We start from the raw sequence: 13,046 nt of genomic DNA, 5'->3' as shown, positions 1-13,046 counted from the left end.
AGTCCGCAATTTTTTTTACCCGACTGGACCCGAATGTAAATGGCACTGACGTGTGTGCAGTCTGCAGCCCAGCAGCAGTCAGACAGAAAGAAACAGAGGAGAGGTTGGAAAAAGACATAGACACACGCGAGAGAGTTCGGGTCTTCATGTACGTTCGGCAAAAACACATTCATTTTAAATCACCCGAGACCCGATGCCGCTATTATTATACACGAACCGTGTCCAAGGCACACGTGAAACTTTTAGAGCCGAAACCAATTGGACCTCTGGTTTTCGGATCTAAGTTTATCCGTGAAGACCTCTACCTAGCACCAGAGTCAATCGGAGTCAATGGAGAGCAAGCAACTATGCAAGAATTTTGTGCAGCTTACGGTTGCAGTATTGATACCAGATCGCATGGGATTACTTTACACAAATAAGATTGAACAATAATTTTGGTTATTTTACCATTTATAATATTATGTCATCGTAGCTAATGTTACTTACGTGTAACCAAACCGCACATTGGGGACCCATCCAAGATGGAGGGCGCATTGTTACGTCAGCTAAAGCAGCGTCAGTCTAGGGGCGCACTCACATTATCCAAACCAAACCAAACCATGCCCCAGCGCGATTGTCACCCCTCCCGTCTCCCCCATGGTGCACGCACTCACACTGTACTTTTTATCGATCCGAGTCCGGGCGCGCTTTCCTCATTAAGATGCGTTTATTTTAAAAAAGCAGGAAGTAAAGCTCTCTTAACCCTGGAACCCACCGTAATGATAAGTCTGTGTTTTTTGCCCGGAGTCGTTTGGTGCGCGATTACAGACAGCCCTCTCACATGTCATCATATTGCTTAGTTGATCTGTCACGCGTGCAGCTCGGACCCCGCTGCGCGCATCAAATGGTTTATACGGAGGCAGATGAAGGTGAGTGGTCGCGCAACTGACGTCTTCACCTTTTGAATCGCGCTCAGCCCAAGTGAACCGCGCTCCGGCCCACCTCTGCAACCCGGCCGTGGCGCGATTAACCAATCCGCGCCCGGGCGCGGAACAGAGCGATCACACTTGTCAAACAAACCAGGCTTTGGGGGTCAAACGCGCCCGAGCGCGGTTTGGTTTGGATAGTGTGAATGCGCCCTAGGAGGTGTCTACGTATATAATGTCTATGGTCGTCTGAGACAACGTCTGGAAGAAACGTGCTTTTCGAAACTGTTTGTCCATTTAGGGCTACTGTAGAAACATGATGGCCACTTCCATGTAAGGGGAACCGCGGTGAATATAGTTCTATAGTTATAGTATATAGTTAAAAAAACGGCTTATTCTAAGGTAATAAAAACAATAGAGTTTATTATGTAAGGTCTTTATACACCACTAATAATAGTTATGTATATTATATTGCATTTCGGTCAAGAGATCCTTCTAAAAGTTACACATTGCACCTTTAATTCTGTATATCACTTAAGTTTATTTGATTTCCTCTGTAACTCAGTCAATGGGTTTATTATTTGCATTGTCATGCGATATAATGCAGATTAACATCTAACTGCAGATCAGGGTTTTTTAAAACCTCTTTTCTTAATTACAGCACGAGGATGGGAACAGCCCCACTTTTGTGCTTGTGTCAGGGGAAGTGATTATGTCTCAGCATTTCAGTAGGCTTTCTGGTAGTTATACTGTTGTAGCTCGGTCAGCACAGACATTCACAGGCACTCTGATCACTGTGTTGTTTGGTGTGTGTGCGCTACTGAGCATTGATGAACCACATATGTAATTAGGATTTCAGAGGAAAGGTCAGCTGTTTCTGTAATTTTGTCTATTATTAGCACTCTTGTGCAAATAATGCGAAAGAGATCTGCATAACCCCTGCTAATTTGGATACACACTTTTACACATTATGTCTTTCTGGATTTGTTTCTTTGTAATTTACATATGAAGAGTTTAGTTGCAAAATGAGGTAACTCCGTTTTTAACATTTTTATCAAAACATGTTTATTATTATGTTATCATGTTATTATTTTGTTTTATGGTGCTACTTAGCTGTATTTTTTAAGTTATGAAGGTTTAAATCAAAACAAACCAACAGCAGATGAATTGATATTAATTGAAATGCACAACCAAAAAACAAGATTTCTGAAAAATAAAAAAACCCCGAAACTCTTCATATGCAGCTTTAGAATTATGGTTGTCTAGGAGAAATAGTTTTATAGAGATACATTTTGGAATCAATTAATGAATGTCAAGGGACTATAGTGGCAAATATTTGGTGCTGGGCAAAGATTAATCGCGATTAATCGCATACAAAATAAAAGTGATTTTTGGCATAATATATGAGTATGTGCTGTGTGTAATTATTATGTATAAATTAATACACACACATTCATGTATGTATTTAAGAAACATTTACATGTTTATATATATTTATTTATATTTTTATATATTCTATATTAAATATAAATTTAAAAAATGTATATATAAGTAAAACAATTCTGAAATGAATATATTAATGTGTGTGTGGTTAAATATACATAATAATTAGACACAGTACACGCACATATATTATGCCAAAAATCACTTTTATTTTGTATGCAATTAATCGCGATTAATCTTTGCCCAGCACTACAAATATTATGACGTATTATGATGAGCTCTTATCAGACAATGTGTTATCTTACATTAGAGAATGTATGGGAATTTGCTATGGACAAATCAACATATTTTATTAAATTAAATTAATAGCTCTTATCAAATGATTAACAGTGTTGCTTTGACTGTATAGCAGAAACTCCAGTCACTTTACTAATCGGGCTAAAGTGCATTTCCAGCAATGTGCTGTTCCTTTCTTAATAGAGCTGCTTTAGAGGCTAAATGAGCTATTAAAAGGAAGTAAATATGGCAGGTGTTTGCATAAAGTGACAAGGTGATAGACTAAATTTTCCCTTTTTAACTCATACATTAGAGCAGATTGTTTAATCCTCTCTAAAAGACCTCAATATCTGAATAGAAAATGTAACATATTTTGTTTACCAAAAGCTTTCGCCTTCATGTTTATAGTTATTTCATAATTGCTTTTATATAGTATGTGCAATGAAAAAGTCTAGAGCTAGTTTTTCCATCAGGAAATGCGTTTGATCAAAGATAATCATATGTCAAGATTGCTTGGTTTGTTTTATAAAATCGTGAAGATGGGGGGTGGGAAGACATGATCAATGTGCTTTTGACATACTTTTATTTCCTGTTCTGCTCTCAGTGGATCTTCTCACAGTTGACAGCTGTTTAGTTGCACATCTGGAAATTGTGAAAGCATGTATTCACTCCAAACCACTGTGTTTTCCAACACTGTAGGGGACACATTTCAGCCAAATATGTATTGAATAATATTTTCTCAGTATGCTATGAAGCGTTAGAGCTCAACAGTATTTAGTTGTATTTACCATGCAGCAGACTAACAGGCTTGCAATTATCATTGCATGGTTATGACATCTTCAGCCACTATGTGGCAGTATTGGCATTTACATCCATGGTTGCCAAGGACTAAATGGGCTCTGTCAGAGAGAGAGCAACCTTATATTTCTTTACTATAATCAGACTTTTTCCGTGTTCATGATGTTTTTTGTTTCATCAGCAGCTCCCCAGAAGTTCAACTTGTGGCCAGACTGTGGAAAGGTTCATGTTAGCTTTGACTGATCAGTAAACCATCACTGAGCTCATGGGAGCCGCTGCAGAGCAGATGCATAGAGCTGGCAGACGGTTGCCCATTTAGAGAGGTGACGCTGAACAGGACTCTGTTCTCCTTTTTGGCTTCGGGAATAAGCCTCATGCTGTTAATTTGGTTGCATGACTCTACTGATGATTTTGTCTGATGACATGGAACACAATGGTGGACTGTGTCAATATCGAGGGGTGGGATTAGCTTTGCTTCCAGGATGCTGTGTTTGAAAGGGAAGAGTATAGACAGCACTGCTGACCCTGAGAACTTTTGTAGAGATACTGCTTGTATGTATAAAAGATAACAAACATTTATCCTATTCAGCTGCTTTAAACACTTACAGTATCATATATAGGGGCGGTTTCCCGAACAGGGATTAGACTAGTCCTAGACTTAAACACTTTTAAGAAAAACAACTTGCACTTACATATCTTAAAGGTGCAGTGAGTAAATTTTAGCGTCATCTAGTAATGAGGTTACACATTGCAACCAACAGCTCAGCCCACTGCTTACCCCTCGCTTTTGAAACGCATAGAGAAGCAACAGTAGCCGCCACCGGAAAAACATGTCATCATTGGAGACAAAAATGTTTGTCCGTTAAGGGCTTCCGTATAAACGTGGTGGCACAAAATGCCGACTTCCACGTAAGGGGACCTTCGTGCATGTAGATAAAACATCTCATTCTAAGGTAATAAAAACATAATGATTCATTATACACCACTCATAATGTAGTTTTGTATATTATATTGCATTTCTGTCAAGAGATCCTTCTAAAAATTACACACTGCACCTTTAAATTACATCAGCGCCCTTTGTTTTACCTTAAAATGCACACAGGTAATGCTTTTAGTAAGACAGGTTTGTTAAAACTAGTTATATTTCCTAATTAAACTAAGGCCTAGTCCTGGATTAAGCTAATCTGAGAAACCGCCCCATAATGTCAAAGATTGGATTTGAGTCATTTTGGGGCGTTTTTTTTTTTGGAAAGAGCTTATCCTAGTCACGACTAAAATGCATGTTTGAGCGGCCTTAATTTACAGCATCTTGCATTGACACATCTTAACATATATCAGTGCTATTGCTTTGTCTCAAGATGCACACCATACTGTTTTTTTGTAAAATATGTTTGTAAAAACTACTTAAATGTCCTAATATAATTATGATTAATCTAAACCCTGTCCGTCTCCACTTCTATCCAACCCCACAAAACACTTTTTAAAAATTAATTTGTTTGGCTTTTTAAATACAAACAAACCCATTATGAAGGTCAGTAAATAATTACAAAATGTTAATTTTTGTCTGAGTTATTACTTTAAGAGTGAATATCATAACGACTGGAGAATCTGATGTGGACATTTTGTTTTGAGCGAATGTAAAACAACTCGTATATGTTGGTTCTTTGGTTATCAGTGATTTTGTTGTGATTTCTTCTGTACAGATTCTGATTTTGTGTCTCCTGACTGACTTAAATTCATTTTATATTGCTCTGCAGTAGTTCAGCTCTCAGGACAGCTGACCTCTCTACTACAGTAGCTGTCAAAGTGTCTCTTTTATTGTCTGACAGGTTTGCTCATTTTACTGTCAACTCAGCAAAAGTGTAAGCCAGGAACAACAACAGGTCTGTCGATCTGTTTCTTAGAAAAGTGACATTTGTCTAAAACCTGTTGTATCAGTGTTTTTACCTCTTTGGTGTTTTGCAGTCGTTGCGTTTTTACAATTTTATTGCTGATGTTTTCAATTGACGGTATAGAGTAGTTATGCAATAACTACTCTAGTATTGTCCAAGAGAGACATCTTCAGTTGTTGTCTTATTACAGAACGGTTTATAAACAACTTTAGGAATTTATCTACATTGTACGTAAAGTATACTTTAGGATGTTTTGTATTTTGAAACAAACTGACAAATCATTTGAAAAAATTTTGGAGGAGACAGCTGGAGACATAGCAATGGCATCCACTTTGCATTTTCATTTGTTCAGCTATTAGAGTTCAAAACAGAGAGGAATAATGTGTATCAGTGAATAAATTAGGAAAAGTAGTCCCTTGAAAGAACGCCTCTGATCTAGCTGATGTGACCAGAATTGCTTAGTGCTACCAAAATGGGTCTATTCATACATATAGAAGGCCTTCTTACAAGGCAGGCAGGTGGCACTTTTACTTGTTGTCTTTGTCTGCCTTGGAATGTAATTCTGCCAGTTCTGCCCCTTTATTCAGTAAATACTCAACGACTTAACATGAACTTGTCAACACTCAAACTGGGATTGTTACATATTGAGTAAAGTTCTCGTAAATATACAGCATATGACTATCTATAGATCCATAACTTTATCTACTTTATCCATATTTAAGCAGGCAGAATTAAATCTTAAACATAACCTTAAAGTGGACATTTCACATAACCTTTTAAAGATGTCAAATACATGTCCCCAGAGTACGTATGTGAAGTTTTAGCTCAAAATATCATATAGAGAATTTATTATAACATGTTAAAATTGCCACTTTGTGGGTGTGAGCAAAAATGTGCCGTTTTGGGTGTCTTTTTTAAATGCAAATGAGCTGATCTCTGTCCTAAATGGCTGTGACGTAGTTGGATAGTGCAGATTAAGGGGCGGTATTATCCCCTTCTGACATCACAAGGGGAGACAAATTTCAATGACCTTTTTCCACATGCTTACAGAGAATTGTTTGCCAAAACTAAGTTACTGGGTTGATCTTTTTCACATTTTCTAGGTTGATAAGAAGGTTGATATGTCCCTTTTAAGTCTTTTTTCCAATTAAAAATATTATATTATGTATATGAGTCAAGAGACTGGATGCCAAAAATAATGATTCTAGTAAGCAGTGTATTCACGCTAAATATTGCCAAGTAACCTAAATGGTAGTTGAGAAGAATCCATTTCTAAATCATTGGTAGCTTTAGTACAATATTATATTTTAATGTCTCAATGTTTCAATAAACTTGGTATCAGCCGGCAACATTCGGTATAAAAAATGTGTCACTGTGGTATATAGGCATTAACAGTATAGAAAACTATTGCAATGTTTCTGTATTATGCAAATTTGTTGCAAATATTTTTCCAATTTTGCAGTATCACAGTCAAAACATTGACTGAACAGACAGCTTTTAGCATTTTTTTTGTACAGGTGTTTACAATATTCTCAGGATGAACAAAAATCTCACAATCCATTAATTAACCAACTATATCATGTACATTTTTGAACCCCGACAAAAACCTAACAATATAAATATACTGAAAAGGAGAATATGTTGCATGATTTCGTAGATTATATAAACAATGTTCTTTAGAAAATGCATATGTTGTTGGAATGCCTTATTAAGAAAATTTTTTGTCACCTCTTGATGCTGTTATAAACTTTATCAGGGCAGCTGATAATTATCATAATAATGTGCAATATTTCTATGTTTGTGCTCGCCTTGTCACTATGTATTAATAAAATTCATACAAAGAATCTGTTTATTTTTATTATCAGTGTGCTTTATCAATCTTTATGACTTAAAAGTCCCCCATTGAAAGCCAGAATATTTAAATACGCCTATCTATCCAATAAAATATTAGATCTAGAAATATTCCTGATCTTTCCTGGTGTATTTTTGTTACAAAACAACCAAACACTAAGACATATCTTCATTTATTTGTTTGACTGTAGCCTATTGTGATGCTTTGTCTTATTTTAAATCATCTTGTGGCCCTCTTTTAAGTTTATTGATGCCCCAAGTGTGTCATGGCCCCCTGTTAAAAGAAAAATACTGTATTGATACCTTTTACGGTAAATATTGTGCTCAAAGTGCAGTTCACTTCGTTAATCTCACACTTAACGTCAAGCTCTCTATCCTGTGCGAGTTAATTGATGGCGTTATACGCGTTTTACAGTAGTTCCTCGCGTCGCATAACACAGTATTTGATTGGCCGGTTGAATGTGGACGTCAGGATTGCGTCCGCCGCTCTGACAGACGCGTCGCGATCTTGCAGTGCATTGTTGACGGACAGCACACGCTCCACCTCGGTTCTGAAGTGAGCGTTGTGGTTTGGCGCGTCTCGTCACTCGTTTACAGTATATGGAGCGGTTGGATCTGACGGTTACCGTATGACAACGTGGGATGCGGGAACTTGTTATACCATACCAGAGAGACTTTAACCCTGTTATGAACCGTCGCTTCAAATTCAAGTTAACTTAAAAGCGCGTTTCGTTGAGTATGTGTGAATTATTGACAGTCGTAAAAACTGTCAGCCTGAGTGAAGTGCTCACATATTTTTAAGGACTGCCTTTGGCATGATTCACTTGCGCTTCGCAACACTGTCCGAGGGGGGAACTTGACTAAAAATATCAGTACTGGTCAACAACAGCATGTGTGACCGTACAACTGTGGAGACTAACCATCATGAAGTAAACTGATAGAGTTTTCATACGTTGGTAAAAACGTGTCAGTATGGAAGAAGGACAAGCAGATAACGCCGCGGGAACGCGGAGCTGTGAACTGGAGCCTCGTGAAGATGGAGGAGTGGATGAGGTGCAGATGCATCTCGCCTGCTTACCGGAGCGATACATGAGGGCAAAGTTTTCACTCTCCGCGTACATATTTTGTTGGACTATAGTAAAGTTGTGCCAGGTAAGATATCTTGTGGTGTGTTGTGCAAGTAGAGTTAATGTTGGTTATATATTTTATGCATATTCAACATAATTAATTATTGTATGCTTTATGAACAACATACCTACAGTCAGTATATTGGCATAGGCTAAGCTAACAATTATTTATACTCTCACCATTCTCTTGAATTATTAATAGGCTTCCTGCACATTGAAGGCCTGGCTATACTCATTTTTAGAAAATGTTTCAATGCGTTTGTAATCGTATATTAATAGCATGGTCTTGTTCACAACAAATGAAAAAACATTTAATGACATGCAGTCACCCCCTTCACCTGCTTTCCAAGGGCATCTGAGCTTCTGTTTTGGACTTCCCCTTCACACCTTTTTTTATTTTACTCCAGTAATAATATGGTATAACAAAAGATAATGTGACATCATTACCACATTGCCCACTAAAAGACTTTTACTTGCAGTATACCATAGCTTATCAGATATTATTCAGTCTTTTTATTTAATGACAAGCATTACAGTCCATGCAAATGCATGGATAAAACAGACAGCTCACAAAAAATAATATATATTTTTATCAGATTTTTTACACTTATTTATCACTGTTGTTCTCCTTATTAAGACTTTTTTTTAGTTAGGTTAGACCTATTTTTTACAGTCTCCTTATTCACCCATGAAATAACAGAAGCAATGCAATCCTTGGACCTCAACAGTGGGGTTTTTCTCAGGGCTATATCTGTGATGAATGGCAGGCTACGTCCACGTGGTATCCCCTCCACCAGCCTTTGAACTGCTGCCACTTCAGGCCTTCATGAATATGGCACCTGAAAATCAAAGGAGTCTCTTATTGTTTATAATCTGTTAGGAGTCTATCTCGGGTTTAGCGTCTTTTATTCCACACAAGTCATCTCAAAACTTGCTCAAACAAAAGTAACAAGTTGGATGACTTAGGGAATAAAAGATTGCACTTTCTATGACTATTATTTAGTAGACTTATTTCCTTTGGATATTCCAAGATCCTTTGTGGTTTTCCAATGCATTTGGATTTCTATATCTGTTACCTTTGAATAAAGCTAGTGAACTAGACCCAGCTGCTTTCGGTCAGAGGTCAAACCCTAAAAGTCACAGCACAACCTTGAGCAGTTTTTAATTGTTTTTATTGGTTCAAGAATTGCCCACAGACTCTTAAGCTCAGCAGGACTTTTTCACATGCTAGAAAACCATATGGATGGCTGGTAGATCAAACAAAGACTTGTATTTGTTAAGGCGTTTATGACTGAACAGAAATTGCTCTAAAACGGTAGCTTTTAACACATGGATTTTATTCATATTTTTCTCTTTGATCTTTACCTTGCAACATTACTTTAAATGCAGTATAAACTTTATTTTTGTTTTTCTTTTATTACTTCCAAAGAAGCCCTAATAGGTGTAGGCTATGTTTGGAAAATCTTGTTTTACCAAACCCTAATTATACACAGCAATGTGTCTAATTGTTTTTATATGCCTTACTTATACACTGTGGTTTGCTTTAGTGTCAGCAGTTTGCTGTAATGCCTGTCTTGCTTTTTTGACTGTTGGTACATCAATTCAGGACACACATTGAAACATGTATGTTTTCCTTTTTGTTTATTTCTAGAGATTCAGACCATCCCCAGTTCTACCCCAGGTAAGATTAGTTATTCCTTTTAGTAAAACCTTTTTTTACAAACTGTACAACTGTAATCTTGCATAATAAACATACGTTTCCAAACTATCCACAATGGACTAAACCATTACCATAATTTAGTAGTTTATTGCATTTATTTAGTAATTTAATAAACACTGATGCACTGATATACTTTAGCATGCAATCTATTATGTAATATACTTTCACTGTCTGATCAAAAATTTGCATTTCTTTTTTATAATGGAATGTGCTTGACTTAACCATAATCATAAAACTGATTTGAATTTTTGATCCAAAATTATCCAAAAATATTGCTCTAGCAATCTATAAGCTACCAGCTATGTTTGAATAATGAAAACTATACATTAACTAGTTCATTAACAAATTCCAATGAAAATATGAAAATTCATTAATAAATGTGTAATGCAAAATCTGACAAATTTTTATTGTTTTAAATGATTTGGTAAGATTTTTAAGGACAAATTTGTAATTCCATGCTGCAAAAAAGTTTTTATTTTTATTTTGGAGAAATGTGCCTGAAACAAATCAAAGATGCCTATAATGAAGATACAGGCTTTTATGTATTATCCATGGTTCTCTTTAGTCTGTCATTTCTTTCACTTTAATGCCAGAACTCATTCATTTGAATTTAATCCTACATCAAACTGCATCTTTCAACCACTTTGATGTAATCACCATTGAGGTGCAAACATCCACGGTCAATGAGCACATACTGTACTTGTCGACTGCTGATGTCGACTGCCAACAGCTTATCTTGCTTCCTCCCTTTCACGGTTATGCCTTAACTTGTTGGATGTTGCTAAGGAGTTGTGCAATGCACAGAGATCAGAGCTGTCCTCTGCAGCTCAGAGTTTGCATATGTCTGATGCACTCCCATGACACCACACACTGAATGAAGATTTGCAGTGAGTTGGTTTGCTCAGATCAGGTATGAACAGGCCATGATGATGTTGGTTTTGCTCTATGGAATTTTCAGCAGTGTTCCCTCTGAATAAATGGGATAATTATTCCTTAAATACTTAAACAAGTAGTTGGTTAAATTGCTTGCTTACTGTCATATCAGATTGTTTTATTGAAATGTTACCTAAGTTTGTTGCATAATCGTGCTTGCTTAATAGTAAGTGTACAATTAAGTTGATACAGTCATTTTATTAGCATTGCAATTAATTTCTTAAGCAGTAAAGCAAATTATGCAATTCAGTCAAGCTTGGGCTATAAGCCTGGGCGATATAGCTGAAAATTTTCTCTATATTTCCATCCTTTTAGAAAGTTTGGTTTATGTCTTAAATGTATAGTATTTACTATAAAATGGCTTTAAGTATCTTTGTCTGTCAGTGTAACCATCAGTTTGAGTTTATCTGAGAACTTAAACAGAAAAAATGTATACTGATCAAGGCATGTTTTCCACACAACCAAGAATTGCAATAATTTCCCATTAGAATCACTAACACACATACATAAATTATTATTATTTATGTTTACAGAATTAGAGAGATCTGCCCTTACTTGTTTTTTTGACCCATGGATTTATAGCCATGATTACAAGCATCTTGCATCATATTGACAGCAAAAGAAAGTTTTGTCTATGCAATGCAAAATTAATAAGCCTCTTAGTACCTTGCAGTATTTTTTTAAAAGCAGAAATATGCAAAATTAACATTAAATGAAAGCACATTTGACATTTTTTGTACAGTATAGCCACCTTTTCTTCAGCTAGTGTTTTGTAATACCATAGGAAGCTTATACATAGATTTGCTGTTGTTCAAGTTTGTCAGGTTAACTGTATAATGAAATATAGTGTCACAAATCCTTCATGACATTGATTGGAGCTGTGACGTGGCCATCGTCACATATTATTTTTTTCCCTTTTGAGCCACAATATTGTTAATTTGACTCTGTTCATATTTTTGTCCTGATAAAACTTCCTCCCATGTGATTGAACAGTTTGTCTCCTTAGTTTTGCAATGCATATCACTTTGAATTTGGGTTAAAAATGATTCAATTTGACCATAAAATCCTTCTTCAGTGTGCCACTATTATATTGTATTGCTCTTTTGAGTGCCATACTCTGTTTAACCCTTTTGAGTGATGGTTTCTATTGTGCCATTCTCCAGTATAGGCTAGTGTCATGCAGAACTCTTGATATGGTTGATTTGTGCCTCTTTCCTCTTTTTCCTACTGAACTGCTAAACTCACAGAAAGTTTATTTTGCTCTCCTCTCACAAGCTTTATTTGAACAGAGTTAAGATGACGTTTTATGTAGGTTTCTCTTTTTGTTAACTGAACCTACATTTCACTCTAAAAAATATTGGGTTATTTCTACTCAGCATTGGGTCAACAAGTGACGAGCCCAGCTTGTTGGGTTGTAATTTAACCTATGCTGGGTTGTTTCAACCCAAAATGCTGGCTTGTTTTAACCCATTGTTCACTCACAAAATATGAAATGTTGGGTTTAATTAAAAATATTATGTCAACAGGTTCCACGCAATTTGTTTAAGTAATCTCAACAAACAATAATTTTGTTCATATTAAAAAAAGAAGTTTAAGTAAACTTAACAAACCTTAGTAGAGTCAACAAACAACAATTGAGTTAATTGAAAAATTTAATTAATAATGATAAAAATGCAATAATGCCATTTTATAAACTCCACCCCCTTCAATAAGTCCATAACACCGAATCAATCAATCAGAGTGCTGCTGCCCAATACAACTCATCATATAGATGAGTTTTAATTACAGTTTATCAAACATATCACAAACATATTTGAAATTCAATGTTACATTTCAAACCGTTTGTTTGTTTAGTTCTGTTCTAAACTATATATGATTTCAGCAGTAACAACTTAAACAAGCGGCTTTCGTGGAACACATGTAAATTCCGGTAAACTCCGCTAGATAGCTAAATAAATAACAGATAAATAGCTAGATAAATAACAACAAAATCCGACCAGACGCGTAATCGCGTCACCGCACGTGCGTCCAATGAAACCGTCTATAAGTTTATTGTTTCATATTTGGCCACTTATTCCTCAGGTAACTATCTAATGGTGCT

General features: G+C 36.1%; 1 protein-coding gene across 3 annotated transcripts in view; it reads left to right on the top strand.

Annotated features, from left to right (window-relative positions):
- The first annotated feature begins 7,690 nt into the window (after positions 1-7,690).
- The window catches only part of arhgef4 (Rho guanine nucleotide exchange factor (GEF) 4), a 92,922-nt gene continuing 87,566 nt past the window's right edge, over positions 7,691-13,046 (top strand). For 2 of the 3 annotated variants that reach the window (XM_073853257.1, XM_073876495.1), the window contains exons 1-2: positions 7,691-8,317; positions 9,944-9,973. In XM_073853257.1, coding sequence (XP_073709358.1) covers positions 8,138-8,317; positions 9,944-9,973 — 210 coding nt within the window. In that variant the 5' untranslated portion in view covers positions 7,691-8,137. The remainder of the gene's footprint in view (positions 8,318-9,943; positions 9,974-13,046) is intronic. The other variant, XM_073853254.1, reaches the window with a different exon arrangement.

The sequence above is a fragment of the Misgurnus anguillicaudatus genome, chromosome 2, assembly GCF_027580225.2.
Source record: "Misgurnus anguillicaudatus chromosome 2, ASM2758022v2, whole genome shotgun sequence".
In the NCBI taxonomy this organism is placed as follows: Eukaryota; Metazoa; Chordata; class Actinopteri; order Cypriniformes; family Cobitidae; genus Misgurnus; species Misgurnus anguillicaudatus.
The sequence above is the reverse complement of the archived record's forward strand: the minus strand, read 5'-3'. Positions and strand labels throughout refer to the sequence as shown.